The 25,097-nt window shown below is 45.1% G+C and overlaps 1 protein-coding gene across 2 annotated transcripts in view; it reads left to right on the top strand.

Annotated features, from left to right (window-relative positions):
* The window catches only part of GPR143 (G protein-coupled receptor 143), a 66,736-nt gene that overhangs the window by 26,455 nt on the left and 15,184 nt on the right, over window positions 1–25,097 (top strand). For both annotated transcript variants that reach the window (XM_041740582.1, XM_041740581.1), the window contains exons 3-8: window positions 640–734; window positions 7,780–7,872; window positions 10,413–10,522; window positions 11,783–11,891; window positions 13,247–13,364; window positions 13,791–14,025. In XM_041740582.1, coding sequence (XP_041596516.1) covers window positions 640–734; window positions 7,780–7,872; window positions 10,413–10,522; window positions 11,783–11,891; window positions 13,247–13,364; window positions 13,791–14,025 — 760 coding nt within the window. The remainder of the gene's footprint in view (window positions 1–639; window positions 735–7,779; window positions 7,873–10,412; window positions 10,523–11,782; window positions 11,892–13,246; window positions 13,365–13,790; window positions 14,026–25,097) is intronic.

The following is a 25,097-nucleotide window of genomic DNA, read 5'->3' as shown; positions in this document are numbered from 1 at the left end:
TCAGTTTAGCACACGTATACAGTCCTTACCTTAGGTTGAGCTGCAGTTAAAACCAGCTGGCCAAAAAGAGAGAGAAAGAAGAAAGTTACTGATTTATCGGATGTATTCTGCTTAATGAAACCTGTATTTGAATACACGTATCTGTATTGCTGTGCAGAACCGTCCGCCTCTCTCCCCCCTGCCCGCATTGCTTCCCACCTATGTGCAGTGGAGCATCTGGCTCAGCCCACCCCGGGAGGCGCACCAGGCTCCTGCTGCCTGTAGCATATGGAGCCCCTTCCTGCCCCTCTTCTGGGAAGCCCTTTCCCGCCCAAAGTCCGTCCTTGTCAGCAGAGAGCTGCCCCTTCCCAGGCGCCCTGAGCCCTGACCCTGGTGCACGGTGCGCACATGAGGCCTGTGAAGCCTTCGTCTCCCCCGCCTGCAGGTGTCCAGGGAGGCAGGGCCCGCAGGCCAGTCCCACTGAGCACACCAGGACACACACCGCCCTGGGGCACATCCCACCCTTGCTTTCCCAGACTGAGCACCGTCTCCCGAGGCCTTTCATGTCCTGCTTCCTGACGTCAGGCCAGCTCATTTCACGGGTGAGCAGTCTGGTGCCTGTTTCCAGGAGCTTTGATGCCAGGCTCTTCCTGATTACAGATGTGGATCGAGCTGCTGTACAGCGCCTGCTTCTGGTGGCTGTTTTGCTATGCAGTGGATGCCTACCTGGTAGTCCGGAGATCAGCAGGACAGAGGTATTCAGAGGAAGCCCGTAGAACCGGGTTGTGTCATATGATGGAGGGCTGGGGGTACCACTGAAAGCTCCAAAATATTCGTCAGTATGGCAGGCACAGGATGTCAGCCAGCCCCTCTCCAAGAAACCTCTCTGGCAGCTTAGTTTTATAAAAGGCTGAAGGCAGATTTAAAATGAGGCTTTTTAAACCATGATAAGTGATCCATAGGTTAAATACTTGCATTTTGGACACATACTAAAAAAGAATTGGGATGAATATAGACAGTATTTGACTGTATCTAAAGGTTTGAGGACAAAGTTCTTTGAAGTGTGTATTGACACCTTATGCCAAGTATAAAACACGAGAGCTGCAGGTGGCCACCTGGTGAAGGATGGCCCAGTGGGTACGGCCCCGTGCAGTAGTCACCAGCTGTGGAACTGTCGGCAAATTGCTTAATCTCTCTGGACTTCTGTTTTCCTGGGTGTAAAATAGGACTCCCTTATCAGGTCACAGGACAGTCAACACAATACTACACGTAAATGCTTGAGATTCCTGCTCAGCACGTAGTAGGCTCTCAGGAACTGTGGATTGGGATTGCAGCTGGGATGTGTGTGTGCATTAGGGCAACAGAAATACAGCCTAAGTGATAGAGCCTAAGTGACAAAGGGAAGCTGGATGGCGGGGGGTGGGGAGGTGGGTGAGTGCCTAGCTCCCCTGACTCTTGCTCCAGGAAGCATGTGCCCCCCCCCATTTTGGATGGAACCCTTGTTTGCTTTTTTTTAAAAAACAGTTTCATAAAGTTTACCCATTTAACTGTATTAACAGTTTCATAAAGTTTACCCATTTAACTGTATCCATTGTATTTAGGATATTTACAAAATTGTGCAACCGTCACACCAACTAGTTTTAGGACATTAATCATCACCCCCCCTCAATCTCTTTACCATTGATTAATTCCTCTCTACCCTCCCCTATCCTCCAGCCCCTGGCAACTACTAACCTATTATCTGTCTCTAGGTTTCCCTACTCTGGGCACTGCGTCATGAATTGAATTATTGAATAATTGAATTATTCAATATGTGATCTTTTGTGTCTGGCTTCTTAGACTTAGCATGACATTTTCAAGCTTTCCTCATGTTGCAGCAGCATCAGTACTTGCTTCTCATTCGTTTGTGAATAGTATTCTATTTTACGGATGTACTACATTTTATTTATTTATTTATTTATTTATTTATTTATTTACTTACTTATTTATTTTAGAGAGATAGCATGCATACACACAAGCAGGGCAGTGGAGGGAGAAAGAAAGAGAAAGAATCTCAGGCAGACTCTGCATTCAGCACAGAGCATGATGTAAGGCTCAATCTTATCTAAGATTGTGACCTGAGTTGAAATCAAGACTCAAATAGATGCTTAACCAACTGAGCCACCCAGGCACCCCTGGATGTACTATATATTAAGTATATTTTAAAAATTTTTTATTTTATTTTAAAGATTTATTTATTAGAGAGCACGCACACACACTCTCTCAAAGAGGGAGCAAATCTCAAGCAAACTCCCCACAGAGCTGGCCTTGAAGCCTGACATGGAGTACGATTCTATGACCCTGAGATCATGACCTGAGTTGAAATCAAGAGTTGGTTGCTTAACCAACTGAGCCACTCAGGTGCCTCTAATGTGCTTTGTTCCAAAAGGTATTTGAAATATCTCACCAAAAAATAGTTGAAGTAGAATAATCTCCATGATGGATTGTGCATAGTTGCTAACAGCAAAGACACTTAGAAATTACATTATTTCCAGAGTAACCAAGATGAGGAAAATGAGCACGATGAGGCTTAAAACTCATTTATGTGGAATATTTTGTATGAGTTCTTGAATAAAACTTGGGAAGAACAACGACAAAAAAGTTTGAACACTTTAATTTAGGTCTGTTACCCATTTTAAAGATTTTTAAATTTTCTCTTTTTAATTTTTTAAGAAAAACTCTTTTTTTTAGATTTTATTTATTTATTCATGGGGTGGGGGGGCAGAGACACATGCAGAGGGAGAAGCAGGCCTCATGCAGGGAGCCCGACGATGTGGGACTGGATCCTAGGTCTCCAGGATCATGCCCTGGGCTAAAGGCGGAGCTAAACTGCTGAGCCACCCCGGCTGCCCAAGATTTTTCTTTTTAACTAATCTTGACAACCAGTGTGGGGCTTGAACTCACAACCCAGAGATCAAGAGTCACGTGCTCTACTGACTAAGCCAGCCAGGTGCCCTGGTCTATGATTCATTTTATTTATTAATTTTAATTTTAATCTTATTTACAAAAAGACTATGTTTATTTATTCATGAGAGACACAGAGAGAGAGAGAGAGAGAGAGGCAGAGAAACAGGCCCCACGCAGGGAGCCTGACGTGGGACCCGATCCCGGGTCTCCAGGATCACGCCCTGGGCCGAAGGCGGCGCTAAACCACCGAGCCACAGGGGCTGCCCTTATTAATTTTTTAAAAAGGTTTTATTTATTTATTTTATTAGGGGGAAGGGGCAGGAGGTGAGAGAATTTAAAGCAGACTCTGTATTGAGTGTGGAGCCTGATCTAGGGCTTGATCTCATGCCCCTGAGATCATGACCTGAGCCTAAACTAAAAGTTAGATGCTTAACTGACTGAGCCACCTAGGCTCCCAGGTCCCCCTCTGAAGCATTTTAAATTAATTTTTGTGTGTAGGTGAAGAAGAAAAGGTCCATATTTATTCTTTTACATGTGGATGTCTAGTTGTCCCAGTACCATTTGTTGAATAAATTCATTTTTTGTTATTATTTTTAAAAGATTTTATTTTTATTTTTTTTTAAAGATTTTATTTATTTACTAGAGAATAAGCAGGGGGAATGTCAGATGAAAAGGGAAGCAAACTCCCCACTGAGCAGGGAGCCCAAAGGGGGGGTTCCATTCAGGACCCTGGGATCATGACCTGAGCCAAAGGCAGACACTTAACCAACTGACCTACCCAGATTTTAAGTAATCTCTGCACCCAGTGTGGAGCTTGAACTCACAACCCCGAGATGAAGAGTTGCATGCTCCACCAACTGAACCAGCCAAGCACCCTTGAGTAAATACACTTTTAAAGCCAATATCAGTAAACAAAGGTCCCATTCAGACTGTAGAATATGCTGGGCAATCCTTGCTCTAAAATCATTGGTATTCCTCATGTGTCCTTATCATTAACCTTGGGCTCTGTGGCCTGAAGTTTAGTGTTTATTTTTTATTTTATTTTATTATTTTTTTAAAGATTTGTTTATTTATTTATTCATAGAGACACACACACACACACACACAGAGAGAGAGGCAGAGACACAGGCAGAGGGAGAAGCAGGCACCATGCAGGGAGCCCGACGTGGGACTCCATCCCAGGACTTCAGGATCATGCCCTGGGCAGCAGGCAACACTAAACCGCTGTGCCACCGGGGCTGCCCAAGTTTAGTGTTTATTTTTTTGCTTCTTCCTTCCATCTTTTTACCTTTGTTCCTAAACTTTTATACATCCGTCCAAACCTATATATTTTTAGTTTTGAAAATTCTCTAGGGAAGCCAGTGAAGGTTGAAGGCGGACAAGCAGGTGTACCAGTGAGGATTAGGTTTGGCTACATAAAATACATAAAATAATAGTGACTTAAACAAGATAATTTTCCTTTCATGCTAAAAAAAGGCCAGAGGTAGGCAATCCAGAGCCCTAATGATGGGCATCAGGGACCCAAGCTCCTATCTTCTTGCTCCATCATCCAGTTGTAGGACTTCCAACTTCAAGGTATAGTGGCTCAATAAAGCTGCTGGAACTCTCGCCATCACATTTGTATTCCAGGGAACAGGAAGGAGTAGAGGAAGCAATGATGCATAAGGGGCCTGTTTTCCCCTGAGCCAGCTCCCTTTAAGCAGGCTCCCTGGGGATCTTACACAATTGCACTTTCATATTATTGACCAGCATTCAGTTTCATGGCCACAGTTCACTGCAAGAGGAGGTTGGAAGTACAGTCTGTTAGCCAGGCATACTGCTACTTGGCATGACGTCTAGGTTATGTTACTAAGGACAAAGGAAAATGGCTTTGGGTTGCCAACTAGCAGCAATGAGAGGTCTTCAACCGGGAAGCCCAGTGCAAGTGTGTGTTCCTGTCTGATACCTTTCTCAGTTTTAGAGGGATTGGAGTTACGACACACTAGAGGTCTCACAGGCAGCCAGTTGTAGGGAGAAGAGGAGCCTCAGGGCACCAAAAGGAAGCTGGAAGAAGAGTGTATCTCTTGCTGTAACAGGAGAGTGCACTGCTTCACCCCCACCCTTTGGATGACTGTGGTCAGATGGAGCCGCCTGAGTGCTTTCTGGATGTAGAAGACAGGCAGAGCCTCAGGACGCCCTCCTCATGCTCAGAAGAGTGTTTGGAACTCACTTGGAGCACAGAATAAGTATAGCAGGATGCAGGGGGGGTGCGGAGATTAGGGGATGCTGACAGAGCATAGCTTCTGAGGACCTGCCAGGCATGTAGGAGGCAAACGTCCAAACATGTGAAGCATCCAGATACCTTGTAAGGACAAGAGTAAGGGCAGGGGTCTAGCGCTAGGAAGACCATTGAGAGTGAAGTGGGCTTTCCCGTCAAAAGGGAGTAGGGTTGGAGCCCCTGGGTTGTACAGTTGGTTAAGCATTGACTCTTGGTTTCAGCTCAGGTCCTGATCTCAGGGTCATGGGGTCAAGCCCCGCACCAGGCTCAACCAGGAGTCTGCTTGGGTTTCTCTCTCCCTTTGCCTCTGCTCCTCCACCCCAATGCTCGCTTTTGCATTTTCTCTCAAATAAATAAATCTTAAAAAAAAAAAAAAAAAAGAGTAGAGAGCACAGCAGAAAAATAAGGTGTTCTGGAGCCACAGAGACCCAGCCCTTAATCTCCCCTGGCAGAAGGCCTGCTGCCTGGTGTGAGGGCACTTCGGAGCTGGCACAGGGTGTTGGAGCCAGAGCTGGAGATGTGGGTGCAGAAACGCCTGGAGCTCGTCTCTTCAGAGCCAGCTTGCTCCAGAGCCCGGAGCGCAGCTGATTGTGCAGGTGACAGTTGAGATGGGAGCTGCCTGGGATGGGTCCTGAGCAACTCCAGGGCAGGGGCAAGGCGTTGCAGGTAGGGCTGGGTGAAACTCCATGTTCCTTTCTAGATCCTGCTGGTACTAAGCTATTTTCTTTGGCATGGGAGAATCTTTTTTAAAATCTTAATTCTAAGAAAGGTCATTAAGACAGATTTAAAGTTAAATTTAAACTGCTCCTTCTGTTCCAGATGTGGGATGGTAAAGGTTTTAAATAATAACAGAGGAGAAGGGGCCCCTGGGTGGCTCAGTCGGTTACATGTCTGCCTTCGGCTCAGGTCATGATCCTGGGGTCCTGGGATTGAGCCCCAAGTCGGGCTCCCTGCTCAACGGGGGCCGGCTTCTCCCACTGCCCCTTCCCCTTTCTTGTGTGCTGTCTCTCTCTCAAATAAGCAAAATTTGTTTTAAAAAGGTGCATGAGATTGTGGGAAAAGCCCTTAATCGAAGTCACTACTTGCCCTGTGAGCACGAGTGTGAGAGAAAGGGGGTCTGGGGAGGGCCCCCGAGTGCCCAGACCTGAAAGCTGTCCAGTGGTCAGATAGAGGGAGGAGGCCCTTCAGCCGCTTGCTGCTCCTCGTGGCTGCATCGTTCTCCCAGGTCCCTCAGCCTGGGCTAGGGTCTGGCCTGCAGACATTCTGCACTATTCAGCCACCCAGGCCCTTGCAGAAAGCTGCTCCTGTATTCCTTTGTTTCATGCAAAACCTCTGGCTTCTGAGCAAGACACACCCCACCAGCTCCCAAACCCCGAGAGATGGGGCAGGGCCTGGGGTAGGGCCGGGCAGGGCGGCTTCCAGGACCAGTTCCAATGTGGGAGGGAAAACCTGCTGGAGTCCTTTCCTCGGGGCCTTCCAGAGAGCGGGCTATGAAACGTTTCTTCTTCCTGCACCTCTTTCCTGTGTGCTGTCTACCTGTCCTCTTGTCTCATTGTACAGGGCATCCCTTTGCTCAGATCCCTGACCATTCCCTCGTCTACACAGCTGAACTTCAGAGTTAAAAATCCCCGTGGGTTGGGGGTTGTGCTATTTCCCAGGCGTCTGGTAGGGTCTTGGGTTGTGGCCAGCGCATCCAGTGGAGCCCTGGGCTGCCATCCTGCGGTACAGAAGAGGCGGCTTTGGAAGGGACAGATGGCTGTGCTTCTGCCTTCTGACCCCAGCTGCAGGGCTGGCTGCCTGTGTCCTCAGGGGAAAAGGCGGGGTGTGTGGGCCTAGAACGGGAAAGGGTAGAGATGGTCCAGGAATGCTAAGTATGCAGGGAATGATGGGGAGCAGGGGGAGGGAGGCAGGGAAGGAAAGCCCCCCACTGTCCTGGAACATCCCAGGAGCACACGTTTCTTCCAAGACCTTGGTTTGGGCTGAGCACCAAGACCCTTGGACTTTTAGGTACAGAAGTGCCTTTGGGAAGGTTGGTGGATAGGAGCTCCTTACTTTGTGGGAAAGCCGGGTACCGAGGGGGTACTGATGAGGTGCCTATGCCTTGGTCCGCCCAACCTTGAAAGCCTCATGTTGAGTGAAAGGAGCCAGACTCGGAGGGCCACATACAGTGTGACTCCATTTGCAAGAATTGTGCAGAAGAGAAAAAGCCATAGAGACACAAGGGAAGCTGGTGGCTGCTGGTGGCTGCTGGCGGCTAGGAGCAGGAGGAAGGGGGAGTGCTGTGCCTTCGGGCTTTCCTTTGGGGTGATGCCTGTGTCAGAACTGGAGAGAGGAGGTGATGGCACAACATTGTGGATTTACTGGACGCTACTGAGTTGCTCACTTGAAAATGGTTACTTTTGCATTATATGAATTTCATCTTAACTTGAAAATAAACAGAGGGATAGGCTTTGCCAAGGGTTTGTTCAGTGTACGTTTTCCTGACTGGGGGCCCAGGAGTGGGTCTGGTACTTTCTGTTGCTGGATGTCTCCATCACTGCTCTCAGGCAAGACACACACACACGCACATACATACCCCTGTCCTACTTCTTTTCCAGCACCATCGTCCTTTACCACATCATGGCCTGGGGCCTGGCCACCCTGCTCTGCGTGGAGGGAGTGATCATGCTCTACTACCCTTCTGTGTCCAGGTAAGCCAGGACTCCCAGCTCCCTGACCCATTGTGTTCTCTTGCAGCAAATGCATGGGCACTGGCCCAGAGTGGGCGCCTTGCAGGTCAGGCTATTGTCCATAGACCTGCCCAGCTGATCCCTTGGGAGGGGCTCACTACCTTGTACTCCAGATTTCATTTCCCTGCCTCTGCTCTTCACATTTGTGCAGGTACCTGTATACACAAGTATGTGTGCAGAGCTTTAGGTGTGTCTCCTCCATGTAAGGATGTGCACACAGCTTTAGGTGCATCCTCCATATTGATGGAGCTTTCTCGGGCACACCTTTTCTTTAATTTTTATTCTTCAAGCCAGCTTCCTCTGGATGAGCAGGGGAACTTAACATCCTAAGGATGAATTCAAATGGCCTAGAAGAATCAGAGCGTTGCTCCTAGAAGAGCTAGTTCTGGGGTCCCTGGGTGGCTCAGCGGTTTCGTGCCTGCCTTTGGCCCAGGGTGCGATCCTGGAGTCCCGGGATCGGGTCCTGCGTCGGGCTCTGGGCATGGAGCCTGCTTCTCTCTCTGCCTATGTCTCTGCCCCTCTCTCTCTCTCTCTGTGTCTATCATAAATAAATAAAAATAAATCTTTAAAAAAAAATTTAAAAAAAAATTAGTTCTGAGCCTCTGCTTGCTATACTTTGTCACTTCTCTTCCATCTTTCAGCTATCCTGAACACAGATGTAGGGAGATAGACACCTGAAATTGTCTCAGGTTTTTCTTCAATCTTAAAAATCTCATCAATGCAAATCATTTGTAGGTCTCACAGTCCCTCCAAGGATGTATATTCTTTTTTTTTTTTTTTTTTTTTTTTTTTTAGATTTTATTTATTCATGAGAGACACACAGAGAGAGGCAGAGACACAGGCAGAGGGAGAGGCAGGCTCCATGCAGAGAGCTCGACGTGGGACTTGATCCCGGGTCTCCAGGATCACACCCTGGGCTGCAGGCGGCGCTAAACTGCACCACTGGGGCTGCCCAAGGATGTATATTCTAACATCCAATGGAAAACTGAAAAACAGGTGTCTCTTTGTGATTTTAGGGCAGTGTAGACAAGCATCAACACAGCACAGCCCTGAGGACAAATCTGGCCCTCTGTTTGGTTTTATAAATAAAGTTTTATTGGAACACAGTCATGCCCATTTGTTTATGCACAGTTTATGGCTGCTTTCACCTGGCAGTGTCAGTTTTGACAGGCTGTGTGGTCCATGGAGCATAAAATACTTACTGTAAATGTTCCCTTACGGAAAAAGTTTGCTGACCCATGATTAGACTACTTCTTCCCCCCTTTTTTTGACTTCTTGCAGCTACTCAGACATCTCCAAATTGGTAAGGTTGCCTAGTTGATGGTGAATACTTGCAAAGCTCTGTGTAGATCCATCCATACAGTTACTCTCCTGAGGAACTTTAAAAGGACAAGTGCGGTGTCCATGGCTGTTACAATGGAATGCACTTCATTGGGAAGGGAGTTTTTTTTTATCACTCGCCTTCACCTGTGGGCTTCTGGAAAGATTGCATCTGAGCATAAGGGAGCCATGGCTGCAGGGCTTGTGAGGAGCGCCATCGTGGACCTTAACAAGGCCACTCCTGGGCCTGCATCAGGCTCCCATCCTCACCCTCTCACCCATTGCTCACTTTTTGTCCTTCTGTGAGATCCTGGCCCTTCTACTTGTTTCTCTCCTCAAGTCTTCCCAGACCACATTTCAGCCTTCACAGCTGCAAATGAAAACTTCTGGCCCTTCTACTTGTTTCTCTCCTCAAGTCTTCCCAGACCACATTTCAGCCTTCACAGCTGCAAATGAAAACTTCTGTTAGAAGGAAGGTAGTATTTATAGGTGATATTGCATTCCTTGTGATGGCAAGAAAAGGGGGCATTGTGTTTTCCCTTCCTGACTTTTTTTTTTTTTTTGCATTTTCTATCATTTCCCCCTTCAGGGGGCAGCCTGGGTGGCTCAGCAGTTTAGCGCCTGCCTTCAGCCCAGGGTGTGATCCTGGAGTTCCAGGATCGAGTCCCACATCAGGCTCCCTGCATGGAGCCTGCTTCTCCCTCTGCCTGTGTCTCTGGCTCCCCCTCCCCACCTGTCTCTCATGAATAAAAAATCTTAAAAAAAATTTTTTTTTTAAATAAAGCCTTACTACTTCAGTGAGCGCCTCTGTCTCTACTTGAATTGTGTCTTTTTCACCTTGAAGAGACACAGTGCGAGGACTCCCCCATTCCAGACTGTCTGTTTCTATCTTTTCCTTTCCTTTCCCCAGCAGGGACCTTTTTAAACCTCCCACAGTGGAATGCCTTCAAGGTCCTCCCAGTTAGAAGACAAATAGAAACATGATTGATCTTCCTTATTCTTCAGTGATTTATTGCCTTTTCACAGACATAAGCTCTGAGTCAGATTTCCTTTGGGTAGACTGAGAAGTGGATTTATGCATTTCCCTTTTCACTCTCCTCCTCTTATCTCAGCTTCCAGATAAGTCTGTGTATTTTAGGCAAAGCCTTGTTTTCGAGAATGACTTGGTTTTCCTCCCCTAGGTGCGAGCGGGATCTGGAACATGCCATTCCCCACTACGTCACCACATACTTGCCGCTGCTGCTGGTCCTTGTGGCCAACCCTGTCCTGTTCCAGAAGACCGTGACTGCAGGTGAGCAACAAACAAGGAAGCACTCTGGGTGCATGGCCGTGGGTATGCCTCCATGCCTGGGGCTCAGGTAATGCCCTGTGTGGTCCTTTCTGGAATTCTCTGGGACAACCGACCTCATTTGTCATCCTCCAGAGACAGAGGTACAGTATGCTTGGAGAAAGCAAGCAGGTTGAATTAATAAAGTGAGCAAGCCTGTGTAATTATAGGCTACACCAGTTCTTTGCCCAAGGTGAATAGCTCCAGGAGTGAGGGACTTTACGTTTCCATCTGGGCTCACTGTGGGTCTGCCCTGCATGTGCCCAACGGGCCCCAGGAATGCCCTTGGAAAGTCGTGGAGGTCAGAGGAGTGGAAGGAGAGGAATGAGGAGCAGGGTGGGAGGGATGGAGTCTGGCCTGGATTGTGGAGAGCCTGGCTCCTCCTGTGATGTGCTTGGCCTGTCTTTTCTCAGTCGGGCAGGAAACAGGAAGTGGAGCACAGGAAATGAGTCAAAGGCAATGGTAAGAACTGGATAAGGAGGATCTTGTGAGCCAGCAGAAAGCGCTGGAAAGACCGCTAGGCTGAGGACGGGGACTTCCCGGTCCTCACTGCATCCTCAGGGAAGCATGATGGGGAGCAAGCCTCCAACCTCAAACCCCGTGGATCTCTCAAGTGCAGAATGAGAAGATGACAATGAAGAAATGCATCTTTTTTTTTTTTTATCCCTAAGATTCTATTTATTTGACAGAGTGAGCAGGGAAAGCAGGAGGGGGAGTGGCAGACTCCCCATGGAGCAGGGAGCCCAATGCAGAGGATCATGACCTGAGCTGAAGGCCGACGCTTAACCAACCGAGCCATGCGGGTGCCCCCAGTGTGCATTATATGTATAATAAAAAATATAAACCTTTGAATACAGTTCTTGAACTTGTAAGATCCAAATAAAATCTGGAACTTAATAGTGAAGCGCCATTGCTAATCTCTTTGTGACAAATGTGAGCCTAGGTGTGTTAAGAGGTTGACATTGGAAGAATGTGGGTTCAGGTCCATAGAAAGTCTCTGTGCTATCTTTGCAGCTCTTGTGGAAGTCGACAGTGACTTGAAAGTGAAAGTTTGAAAACCTGCATCCTCAGCTTGGAAGCTGGGAAAGAGGAATGGCAACACCTTGCTGTGCCTCATGCCCTGCTGCCTTTGTTTACGGGCTTCTATCCTCATGGACTCCCTTCCCTGTCACTCAGGAAAAGTAAATAACGAACATTCCATGCACTTCTCCTTTTTTTCCACAGTGGCCTCTTTACTTAAAGGAAGACAAGGCATTTACACAGAGAACGAGAGACGGATGGGAGCCACAATCAAGATCCGATTTTTCAAAATAATGCTGGTTTTCATTATTTGGTAACCTTCTATTTTATTTTATTTTACTTTACGTTACTTTACTTTTTATTTTACTTTACTTTTTATTTTATTTATTTATTTATTTATTTATTTATTTATTTATTTATTTTTGAAGATTTTATTTATTCATGAGAGACACAGAGAGGCAGAGACATAGGCAGAGGGAGAAGCAGGCTCCACATAGGGAGCCCAATGCGGGACCCCAGCATCATGCCCTGAGCTGAAGGCACTGAGCCACCCAGGCGTCCCTATTTTTTTTTTTGTTAATTGCCACTGGGAAGGGATGTGCAGTGAGCTTGCCATTTCGCTTTTCCGATTGTGACCTGAAAGTTGCAAAGAGAAGAGTCTTTGAAAGGAAATCTTTGTAAGGATGCCAGGGGCCCTTTAAGGAAGTACACATGAGACAGGAAGGCAGGTCCACAGTGTATGAAGTCCTGGGAAGATATTTCCATCTACTCAGATTATATACAAAGCCCTTGGCACAAAAAATCTCGGGTTTGCTTTTGTTACATCCCAGATGTGCACCCAGTGTTTAGTCCCACTGCTAAGGTGAACTCCGAAATAAAGCGCTGGACCAAGCTTTTAACATTTATCCATTTCTATCAGTCTTGACCCCAGGATTCCTGTATTTGACAAGACATAAGCGCCAGAGCATGTTTTTTGGTGTGATGACTCAGGGTGTGGTCAAGAAGCAGAGAGAGTCAATTTTTCTCTCCTCACTTTGCCTCACAATTGCCGGGCATTCTGCCCAAAGTTTCAGGTGGATGCTTTCAAATGGATCGGTAACCAATGCAAAACAGATGGGAATCAGAACACCTTTTGCTAGGGTGAATCAATACTTTTCCAAACAAGGTGTGCCTTTGTGGTGTTAATAACTTACCTGATAGGAGGAGGTTTGTTTGGATATCCTCCTAGGAGAGACGGAAATTATCTCCCTCTAAAAATACACTCAGCTCATCATTTTAAATTTCGTTGGTCTACCAACAATAACATCCAAAAATTCAAACCTTAAGATAGCAAGAGTTGTTGGGGTCTCCCTCAAAATGTTACATTACTCTTCAAATGAAAAACGAATTTTGGGTTGTTTGACAGAGTGCTAGATGTACCTTACACCTGATGGGGTGTTGAGTGTCATTCACCCTTGGACATATTTACTGATCTCTGCTTTAGACTTGAGACAAGGAGTTACATCTAAATTGAATTCTGGATGCACTGGTTCTTCCTTGCTGCTGAAGTGGATCTTCCTCGTCCCCCAGGACTTGTTGGTCTTGGAAGACACATTCCTTGACCCCTAGCATTTAAAAATGAATTGTATCCCATTGGCTCTTTACCCTGGGTTGTTTTCTTTCTGACAGTTGGTTGCCGAACATCATCAATGAAAGCCTTTTATTCTATCTTGAATTGCAACCAGATGTCAGTGGAAGCTCTCTGAAACCTGTCCGAAATGCAGCCAAGACCACGTGGTTTATTATGGTAGGTCACTCTTGATCTTTAATTTTTTTCTTGGAAAGTAGAGGTCGAAAGGAAAAGAACTGCTCTGAAGTATGATGTATGAGTTTAATAGGTTCCTTGGTACCTCCATCAGGTTTGGAAATACTAGCTAGCTAGTCCTAATCGTTGTTGGGATCATTATTAAACCAGCATAACTCCCGGTACATCAGTTTGGCACAGCGTATCAGACCTTTCAGGCAGACTCAAAATATCAGGGAATTTAACTCGAGGAAATATTTCAGGCACCCTGGAAGGTACAGCACCTGAAGCTGATCTTGGTCTTGCCCCAGACCAGGCAACCAGGTCACTTCCCAGCAAGTCAGCCCAGTGGGCGTCCCAGTGGACTTTGTGCTCTGATTCCCACCATATCGCACTGAGTGACCCATGTCGTTTTGTCCCGCCTCCCAGGGAATACTGAATCCAGCCCAAGGATTTCTCTTGTCCTTGGCCTTCTACGGCTGGACAGGATGTAGTCTGGATTCTCAGTGCCCCAGGAAGGAGATTCAGTGGGAATCAGTGACCACCTCTGCTGCCGAGCAGAACTCCCTGTCCCCAGAGGGCTCCCGCAAATGTCCCCCCTCTGGCAAGGTGGCGCGTGTCGGCGGGCACAATTCCGACGAGGCGCTCAGCATGTTGTCTGAAGGTAAGCCCTGTCTGCCGAGGCAGGTAAATTGCAGAGTCCCAGGGCATGCCGGTAGGCCATTATTGAACCAACGAGGTGACATGGTGTGGGACAGGTGTCATCACACCTATGAGAGTTACGGTCGCTGACATGGAGGCTAGTCTGGCATGTTGTCACCTACCTCTCTTTTTAATATTTTCATGGCACCTGCCGGTCAGTTACTGAGCACCGTAGCCTTGTGTGATTGTAAGCGGTGTCTGCCTTGGCTGGGTGGCTTCATGCATAGGAGATCGGTGGTCACTCCAAACCGGTTCCAGGTACAGATCGGTTTGCCCAGCTCACGTGGGGCCTTTGCAGGTAAAAAGCCAGTCCGCCGGTGCTGACTCTGCGGATCTGTCCTTTTCATTTAACGACTCCAGTCCTGTGCTTTTCAGACTGCTCTGTGGTCATCAAATTGGGTTCCCTGATGTGGTCCTTTAGACATCTAGGAAATTATTCAATTCCAAAATTTGCATGAAAATCCGTGGAGATACATAGTGAAATGTGTTGGTAGCCAAATACTAACCCACCCAGGCCCAGTAACCTGTTAACTTGTCCTACCAGTTAGCTGACGTGTGCATGGAGCGTGGAGTAACATTCACCTTGGTTGAAGTGAGGCCTAACCTGAGGTGGGAAGATGAGCTAGCTAAAAACCCTACATTTTCAGTTCCTTAGCCATGTGAAACTGAATTTCCTGGATAAGGTGCTATCAGATCAAAGCACAGGAAAGGTTAGCTGTTCAAGTGGTGGCTATAATTTTATGGTAGTCCATTGGTTGTGGTTTTTTTTTTTAAAGATTATTTTAAATTTATTTGTGCGTGGGAGACACAGAGAGTGAGAGAGGCAGAGACACAGGCAGAGGGAGAAGCAGCTCCCTGCAGGGAGCCCGATGTGGGACTCGATGCTGGGACCCCGGGATCACACCCTGAGCCAAAGACAGACACTCAACCGCTGAACCACCCAGGCGCCCCTCCATTGGTTGTTTAAAAAGGAGCCGGAGTCAGGTGAAGAGACAATGTTGAAGAATGTTGACTGAGTATGTTCTGGGACATAGAAGCTTCTCCACGTTTTCTCCTGCTGACATCAGGACTAGCAGCAATGCTCGTCTCCTGTCAGCCTCGCGCCCCCTCTACTGTGTCTGTCTTCTGAGCAGGTTTCTCCTTCTCAGCACTGTTGGCATTTGGGGATGGGGGATGCCTTGTCCTGAGGGCCGGCCTGGGTGGTTAGATTCAGTGCTCGGTGCCCGTAGCACCTTCCTGATTGTGACACCAGCTCTGTTTCTAGACATCAACAAATATCCCCTGGAGGCACAGTGAACCCAGTTTGGAACCAACGTCTCAGGATAATTAGGCGGTCCGAAAGCTTGGATCCAAACATTGGCTTCCCCAGCGTGTTGTTTGAGCTAAATGCACACACACACATACACACCCACACACATGTGTGAAGCCAAAGACAAACACCACACAATCCAGACAACTTTGTACGGAAATAATGCTGGAATTTGAGAGCAGGGAAAATACACAAAGGCTAATTGCAAGTGACTTTAGAGGGAGTTTTTTTTGGTTTGCTTTGGTTTGGTTTTCCATTCCTTCAATTCAGAATACATTAAAGCGGGGTTTGTTTTCAGGTGACCAGCTTGGTCTATTCTTGGGGCCAAAAAATACAGTGATGAATCGATGGATTAAATCCCTGAGATGAGTATTGTCTGGTTGTAATTGGAAGCCTCGAAGAAAAACAGTCTTTCTGGTGAAAGCTAAAAGTCAGGGACTGTGCATTTATCGGCCTTCTATCTGGTCTATCTAGACTTTCTATCTAGCAAATCATTCATCAAGGATGAGAGAACCACCAAGTGGAGTTGCTGTTAGCCTGCTACCACCTGGGGAATGAGGCAAAGAATTTTCCCTTCATCTATTCGGTTTTGCTTGGTTCCCAGCCTGGTGTTTCCAAGTGGTTGGGCCATCTTTGGAAGTCAAGTTAAATGTTAGAAATGACAATAAGAACCATCCCAGTGTGCCCCTGCCCCGGTCGCCACCGATGACAGAGATCAGTGAGTGTCTCTCTGCTTTTGTGCCCTCAGTTCGCTGTCGCACAGATCTGCCCCCAAGGTAGGAAGTATCCACACAGGGCTTCTCAAGAAAGCAAAGGCAGCCTGTAGAAAGCTGGGCCTGGATTCCTCACGGCTGCTCTCTCTCAAACTTTCCTTCTGTTCCCCTTCCTTGTGCCAGCCCTCAGCAAGGCTGACGTAAGGGAGGAGTTCGTGGCCCTGCTGGGGTGCCCAGGGGCTCAGGCGGTGAAGAGTCTGCCTTCACTCAGCTCATGATCCCAGAGTCCTGGGATCAAGCCCCCTCCCCCCTTCAGGCTCCAAGCAGGGAGCCTGCTTCTCCCTCTCCCTCCGCCCCTTCCTCTGCTTCTGCACACTCTCTGTGTGTCAAATAAATAAAATCTTTTTTTTAAATTTTTATTTATTTATGATAGTCACACACACACACAGAGAGAGAGAGGCAGAGACATAGGCAGAGGGAGAAGCAGGCTCCATGCACCAGGAGCCCGACGTGGGATTTGATCCCGGGTCTCCAGGATCGTGCCCTGGGCCAAAGGCAGGCGCCAAACCGCTGCGCCACCCAGGGATCCCAAATAAATAAAATCTTAAAAAAAAAAAATCTACAGCTGTGCTGTCGTGTGACGAAGAGTTTGTCTTTGAAACTTTACTCCATTTGGTTAGTCAATGTATATTCAGGAAAATAGTGCAATAAGGAAATCTTTTAAAAATCCTCTTGTTGGAAAAAAAAAAAAAAAATCCTCTTGTTGGGGCAGCCCGGGTGGCTCAGTGGTTTAGCGCCACCTTCAGCCCAGGGTGTGATCCTGGAGACCCGGGATCGAGTCCCACGTGGGGCTCCCTGCATGGAGCCTGCTTCTCCCTCTGCCTGTGTCTCTGCCTCTCTCTCTCTCTCTCTCTCTCTCTCTCTCTCTCTGTGTGTGTCTTTCATGAATAAGTAAATACAATCTTAAAAAAAAACAAACTTCGTGTTGGGGCAGTTGCACAGGTGCGGATGTTGGCATTCCCTAGTGAGGTGCCTCACACTTGTAGCTGGAGAGAAGATCGGCCCTAGTCACATGTAGGTGTTGCCTCCCTCCTATGCTTTTTGTTTTTTTTTTTTTTAAATTGAGACATAATTCACATACTATAAAATTTATCCTCCTAAAGTGTACTTTTTTTTTTTTTTTTTTTTTTTAATGATAGTCACACAGAGAGAGAGAGAGAGAGAGAGAGAGAGGCAGAGACACAGGCAGAGGGAGAAGCAGGCTCCATGCACTGGGAGCCCGACGTGGGATTCGATCCCGGGTCTCCAGGATCGCGCCCTGGGCCAAAGGCAGGCGCCAAACCGCTGTGCCATCCCATCCTAAAGTGTACTTTAAACTTCACTGGGTTTTAGTATATTCACAAAGTTGTGCAGCTAATTCCGGAACATTGTCATCACTCTGAAAACAAGCCCTGTACCTGTTTTCAATGCCTTCCCATCCCTACCTCCCCTCAATCACTAATCTGCTTTCTTTCTCTGTAGATTTGCCTCTTCTGGAGATTTCATCTAAATGGACAAATATTTGTCTGGCTTCTTTCACTTAGCATCGTGTTTCAGGGTTCATCCACGTTGTAGCTTGAGTCAGAACTTCCATCTTTTTTTTTTTTTTTTTTGACATTTTATTCATGAGAAACAGAGAGGCAGAGACACAGGCAGAGGGAGAAGCAGGCTCCCTGCGGGAAGCCCAATGTGGGACTCGATCCTAGGACCCCAGGATCACAACCTGAGCTGAAGGTAGATGCTCAAAGCTGAGCTACCCAGGTGCCCCCAGAAGTTTGATCTTTTTATGTCTGAATAATAGTGCATTATATGGATAGAGCCATAGTTGGTTCTGGTGATAGTGACCAGTGACCTCTCACAACCCTGCCAAGCCTTGTGCTGGGAGCCGTGTGGAGTGTGGGGACCAGAGCCTGCACACCTGGATCTCAAGGGTCTCACAGTCTGTTGGACAAAAGAAAATAGCTAGGAATAGGGGCACCTGGGTGACTCACTCAGTTGAGTGTCTGACTCTTGATCTGGGTTCAGGTCATGATCTCGGGGTGTGGGTCAAGCCTTGTATATGGCTCTGTTGTAAGCAGGGAGCCTGCTTGGGATTCTCATTCTCTCTATCTCCCTGTGTCTCTCCTTGCTCATGTTCACTCTATCACTCTAAAAAAAAAAAAAATCTAGGAATAGAATAAGCTATGGAAATGCCAGTTTGAGAAAAATTTGGAGGAAAAAGAAAGCATATAAGGAACACTTCTGGAGAAAAACAAGGAATACAGTCAGTATTTTTGATGTGGAAAGAATATCTATAATAATAGGAGCTATTGATTTAGAGCCATAGTGATGTATATCAGGCTTTTTGAGGAATTTTGAAGCTCAGAGTAACTTTGCAAACTTAACCACTGTCATCTGCAAAAGTATACGGTTGAGGTGCAAGTGAGGTGGCAGTTAGGCTCTTTGGTTTGTATCTGGTCATCCTTGGAATCTTTTAAAATTGGTTCTTAGATCCAGTCTGGGACTTTATATAGTAATCCTGTGCAGGACTTTGCTAAGAAGAACAAAGAGGGACTTCATTCAGAATTAAATCACTTCAATGTTTTGCTGCCGAGGACACTTTAGCATGTTTGTGAAGGTCTTCACATCAGACTTTTGGCTGGCTGTCACCACCACTGCCTTCTGGGGACAATTTCAGGATTCTAAGTCTTAAGTGGTCAGTGTGTCTCTGGGCCCCCTCGTCCCCACTTGTGTTTTCTTTCTTGCTATCTCAAGTAAATAAAAGCTTTTTTTCCCCTTTCTTTTAAGGAGTTCTCAATCTGGATCCTTCAGTGCATATATTGAAACAGAACATAGAGTTTACTTTTAACCTTTCACCATGCAGGTGCAAATGAAGCCCTTACTTATTTTTTTTTTCTTACTTATTACAACTCCAATACAGTTAACATACAGTGTTCTGTGTCAGGTGTACAATATAGGACTCAGCAATTCCACTCATTACTCAGTGCTCACCATGATAAGTGTACTCTTCATCCCCATCACCTATTGCACCCATTCCTCCACCAGCCTCTCCTCTGGTATCACCAGTTTGTTCCCTGTAGTTAAGAGTGTTTTTTGGTTTGTTTCTTGTTTGTTTGCTTGTTTTGTGTCTTAAATTTCACATATGAATGAAATCATAGGGTATTTGTCCTTCTCTGACCGACTCACTTTACTTAGGACGCTATACTCTCTAGCTCCATCAATGTTGTTGCAAATGGCAAGATTTCATTCTTTTTTATGGCTGAGGAATAATTTGGTTGTGTGTGTATGTGGGTGTATACACACCACATCTTTTTTTTTTTTTTTTTTTAAATTTATGATAGTCACAGAGAGAGAGAGAGAGAGAGGCAGAGACACAGGCAGAGGGAGAAGCAGGCTCCATACACCGGGAGCCTGACGTGGGATTCGATCCCGGGTCTCCAGGATCGCGCCTTGGGCCAAAGGCAGGCGCCAAACTGCTGCGCCACCCAGGGATCCCCACACCACATCTTTATCCATTCATCTGTCAATGGACACTTGAGCTCCTTCCATAATTTGACTATGATAAATAATGCTGCAGTAAACATAGGGGTGCATATGTCTTTATGAGTTAGTGTTTTCTTAATCTTTGGGTAAATATTCAGTAATGGAATTACTGGATCATATGGTGATTCTGTTTCGATTTTTTTTTTTTTTTTATTCATGAGCGACACCGAGAAGCAGAGACATAGACAGAGGGAGAGTTAGGATCTTTGCAGGGAGCCCGATGTGGGACTCAATCCCGGGACCAGCATCACTCCCTGAGCCAAAGGCAAACACTCAACTGCTCAGCCACCCAGGTGTCCCTATTTCGCAGTTTTTGAGGAACTTCCATACTGCTTTCTCGAGTGGCTCCACAGTTTGCATTCCTGCCAAGAGTGTGCATGCGGATTCCTTTTTTTCTATATACTTACAACACTTGTTTCTGTGTTTTTTATTTTAGCCACTCTAACCAGTGTAAGGTGGCATCTCCTTGTGGTTTTGATTTTCATTTCCTTGACGATGAGTGATGTTGAGCATCTTCTCATGTGTCTATTGGCCCTCTGGATGTCTTCTTTGGAAAAATGTCTGTTTATGTCTTCTGTCCATTTGTTTAGTCGGATTATTTGTGGTTTTGGTGATGGTTTATAAGTTTTTTTATATATTTTGGATACTCACTCCTTATTGGATATGTCCTGTGCAAATATCTTCTCTCATTCAGTAGGGTTGTTTTTTAGTTTTGTTGATTGTTTCTGTCACTCTGCAGAAATTTTTTTTTTAAGATTTTTAATTTATTCATGAGAGACCAGAGAGAGCGAGAGAGAGGCAAAGACACAGGCAGAGGGAGAAGCAGGCTCCATGCAGGGAGCCCAACGTGGGACTCAATCCTGGGTCTCCAGGATCACACCCTGGGCTGAAGGCGGCACTAAACCGCTGAGCCACCCGGGCTGCCCTGCAGAAAGTTTTTATTCTGATATAGTCCCAATAGTTTATTTTTGCTTTTGTTTCCCTTGCCTCTTGACACATATCCAGAAAAATGGTGCTGGGCGCCTTTGGCTTGGATCATGATCCCAGGGTTCTGGGATCGAGTCTTGTATCAGGCTCCCAGCAGGGAGCCTACTTCTCCCTCTGCCTCTGTGTGTCTCTCATGAATAAATAAATACAATCTTTTAAAAAAAAGAAAGAAAGAAAGAAAAATGGTGCTATGGCCAGTGTCAGAGAAATTACTGCCTGTTGCTCTCTTGTCGGATTTTTATGGTTTCAGGTCTCACATTTAGGTCTTTAGTCCATTTTGAGTTTATTTTTGTGTTTGGTATAAGAAAGTGGTCCAGTTTCATTCTTCTACATATTGCTGTCCAGTTTTCCCAGCACCATTTGTTGAAGAGACTGTCTCTTGCTCATTGTATTTTTTTTCTTCTTTGTCGAAGATTAATTGACCTTATAGTCAATGGGTTTATTTCCGGGCTCTCTATTCAGTTCTGTGGATCTGTGTTTCTGTTTTTGTGCCAGTATCATACTGTTTTGATACTATTAGTATATCTTGACATCTGGGATTGTGATAGCTCCAGTTTTGTTCTTTTTCAAGATTGCTTTGGCTATTCTTGTGTAGTTTCATACTAATTTTAGGATTATTTGTTTTAGTTCTGTGAAAAAAGCTGTTGGTATTTTGATAGGCATTGCTTTAAATGGAGTAGTAAGGACATTTTATCAATATTTGGTCTTTCAATCCATGAACATGGAGCATCTTTCCATTTGTTTGTGTCATCTTTAATTTCTTTCATCAGTGCTTTATAGTTTTCGGAGTACAAGTCTTTCACCTCTTCAGTTAAGCTTATTTCTAGGTATTTTATTATTCTTGGTGTAATTGTAAATGGGATTGTTTTCTTAATTTCTCTTTCTGCTGCTTCATTATTAGTATATAGAAATGCAATGGATTTCTGTATATTGATTTTGTAGCCTACAATCTTACTGAACTCATTATCAGTTCCAGTAGTTTTTTGGTGGAGTCTTTTGGGTTTCTACATATAGTATCTGCACATTATGAAAGTTTTACTTCTTCCTTACTAATGTGGATACCTTTTATTTCTTATGTGATTGCTGTGTCCTAGGACTTCTGGTATTATTTTGAGTAACAGTGGTGGGAGTGGACATCCTTGTTTTGCTCCTGATTTTCAGGGAAAAGCTCTCAATTTTTAACCATGGAGTATGGTGTTAGCTCTGAGTTTTTCATATATAGACTTTATTATGTTGAGGTATGTTCCCTCTAAACCTACTTTGGTGAGGACTTTTATCATGAATGGATGTTTGGCTTTGTCAGATGCTTTTTCTGCATCTGTTGAAATGATCATATGGTTTTTTATCCTTTTTTGTTGTTGTTGTTGGAGTGATATATCCCATTGATTGATTTGGGATATTAATATTGAACCATCCTTGCATGTCAGCAATAAATCCTATTTGGTCATGGTGAATGATTTTTCTAATATATTGTTGGATTCTGTTTGCTAGTATTTTTTTTAGGATTTTTGTATCTATGTTATTTAGAGATGTTGGCCTGTAGTTCTTTCTTTTTGTGGTGTCTTTATCTGGTTTTCATATCAGGGTAATTCTGGCCTCAGAGAATGAATTTGGAAGCTTTCCTTTCTCTTCTATGTTATTCTTCAGAAGAGTAGCTATTAACTCTTCTTTAAATGTTTGGTAGATAGATTTTGCCTGTGAAATCTAGTACTAGACTTTTGTTTTTTGGGGAATTGGTTACTGACTCATTTTCATTATTGGTAATTGGTCTGTTAAATTTTCCGTTTCTTTCTGATTCAGTTTTAGGAGGTTATATGTTTCTAAGAATTTGTCCATTGCTTCTAGGTTGTTCAGTTTGTTGGCATACAGTTTTTAATAATAACCTTTAACCTTTATATTTCTGTGGTGTTGGTTGTTACTTCACCTCTTTCATTTCTGATTTTGTTTACTTGAGCCCTCTTTTTTTTTTTTTTTTTTATGAGTCAGGCTAAAAGTTTATCCGTTATTTGTTGATCTTTTCAAAGAACCAGCTCCTGGTTTCATTGATCTGTTCTTTTTGTTTGTTTCTATTTTTGTTTATTTCTGCTCTAAATGTTTGTTATTTTCTTCCTTTTGAATTTGGGTTTTGTTTGTTCTTTTGGTAGCTCCTTTAGGTTTATTTTTCATTTTTTAAAAATATTTTTATTTATTTATTCATAGACACACAGAGAGAGGCAGAGACACAGGCAGAGGGAGAAGCAGGCTCCATGCAGGGAGCCTGATGTGGGACTCAATCCTGGGTCCCCAGGATCACACCCCAGGCTGCAGGCGGCGCCAAACCGCTGCGCCACCGGGGCTGCCCGCTCCTTTAGGTTTAAGTTTAGGTTGTTTATTGGAGATTTTTCTTGCTTCTTGAGGTAGGCCTGTATTATTATAAATTTGCCTTCAGAGTAACTTTTGGTACACCCAAAAGATTTGGTACCAATGTGTTTTCATTTTTGTTTCCATGTATTTTTTATTTTTTTCTTTGATTTCTTGGTTGCCCCATTCGTTGTTTAGTAGCATGTTTTTTTTTTTTTTTTTTTTTTTTTTTTTTTATGATAGTCACACAGGGAGAGAGAGAGAGAGAGAGGCAGAGACACAGGCAGAGGGAGAAGCAGGCTCCATGCACCGGAAGCCCGATGTGGGATTCGATCCCGGGTCTCCAGGATCGCGCCCTGGGCCAAAGGCAGGCGCCAAACCGCTGCGCCACCCAGGGATCCCCAGTAGCATGTTTTTTAATCTCCATGTATTTGTGCTCTTTTCAGATTTTCTCTTGTGGTTGATTTCTAGTTTCATAGTGTTGTGGTCGCAAAAGATGCATGATACAACTTGAGTTCTTTTTAAATTTGTTGAGGCTTGGTCTGTGGCCTAAGATATGGTCTCTTCTAGAGAATGTTCCATGTGCATTTGTAAAGAATGTGTATTCCACTGTTTTAGGATGGAATATTCTGAACATATCTCTTAGTTCCACCTGGTCCAGTGTGTCATTCAAAGCCACTGTTTCCTTATTGATTTTCTCTTTGGATGGTCTATGACTCTTTTCCCTTTGTAAAAGTTGACTTTTAAATCACAGCATTTTGGCTGTTCAGGGCTCTTATGAAGCTTTCTCCCAGTACCCCAACCTGTCTTTATACATCTTTTTTTTAGGATTTTATTTATTTATTCATGAGAGACACAGAAAGAGAGAGGCATAGACATAGGCTGAGGGAGAATCAGGCTCCATGTAGGGAGCCCAATGTGGGACTCGATCCCAGGACCCCAGGATCACACCCTGAGCTAAAGGCAGATAGATGCACTTAATGGCTGAGCCACCCAGGTGTCCCTATACATTTTCCTTACATTTCTTTTTCTTTTTTTTTTTTTTAAGATTTTATTTATTTATTCATAGACACAGAGAGAGAGGGGCAGAGACACAGACAGAGGGAGAAGCAGGCTCCATGCAGGGAGCCTGATGTGGGACTAGATCCCCGGTCTCCAGGATCACACCCCAGGCTGCAGGCAGCGCCAAACCGCTGGCTGCGCCACTGGGGCTGCCCTACATTTCTTTTTTTTAAACTCCTGTTCTTATTTGGGCTTATACCCATTAACTCAACTGATAAGGAGGAAGAAAGTAGTAGTTAAGGCCAAAATAATGTTTATCTAAAGAATGCCACTTAGGGATCCCTGGGTGGCGCAGCGGTTTGGCGCCTGCCTTTGGCCCAGGGCGCGATCCTGGAGACCTGGGATCGAATCCCACATCAGGCTCCTGGTGCATGGAGCCTGCTTCTCCCTCTGCCTGTGTCTCTGCCTCTCTCTCTCTCTGTATGACTATCATAAATAAATAAAAATTAAAAAAAAAAAAAAAAAAGAATGCCACTTAATCAATCTATTACATATGTTTAATCACTACATATTCATGTATATCTATTAATCTGTCATATGTTTTTCATTAAGTGTATTTTATCATTTGTTCTAATTGTGAATTTACTCTTACCATAAGCTCATTTATATTTTAATCTGTGAGTAATGAGCAAGAATAGTAACCAGACCTGTGATGTTTACTTCTAATCTAATCTCAGTTACTGTCCTTGTTATGATAACAATATCATCCTCTCTCTTCTACTCACATTCTAACCTCTCAGAAGATGCTTCTTAAGTAAACCTGTTGCTGTTAACGCGGAGTAACAAGATAGAACGTTCTTTACAAGCAGAGACGACATGTTCAGAGCCCTTTCTTCTTGGGAACAGCAAGTGGATTCCACAAATGCTGTTTGGGGAGGAGGCCACCTCACTTCTCCTGTGTCTCCACTGAGGCCCTGAAGCTCCTCCCACTTCCCACTGTATGACATTGAGATTGTCTGAAAGCACCTTTGACCAGAGTGTGTATACTCCAGTATTGCTATGCATTCCATTCTCCATCTGGCATTCATACCTGATGTTTGA

This window comes from Vulpes lagopus, chromosome X (genome assembly GCF_018345385.1).
Source record: "Vulpes lagopus strain Blue_001 chromosome X, ASM1834538v1, whole genome shotgun sequence".
Taxonomy (NCBI): domain Eukaryota; kingdom Metazoa; phylum Chordata; class Mammalia; order Carnivora; family Canidae; genus Vulpes; species Vulpes lagopus.
This window is presented reverse-complemented; position numbering and strand designations above follow the sequence as displayed.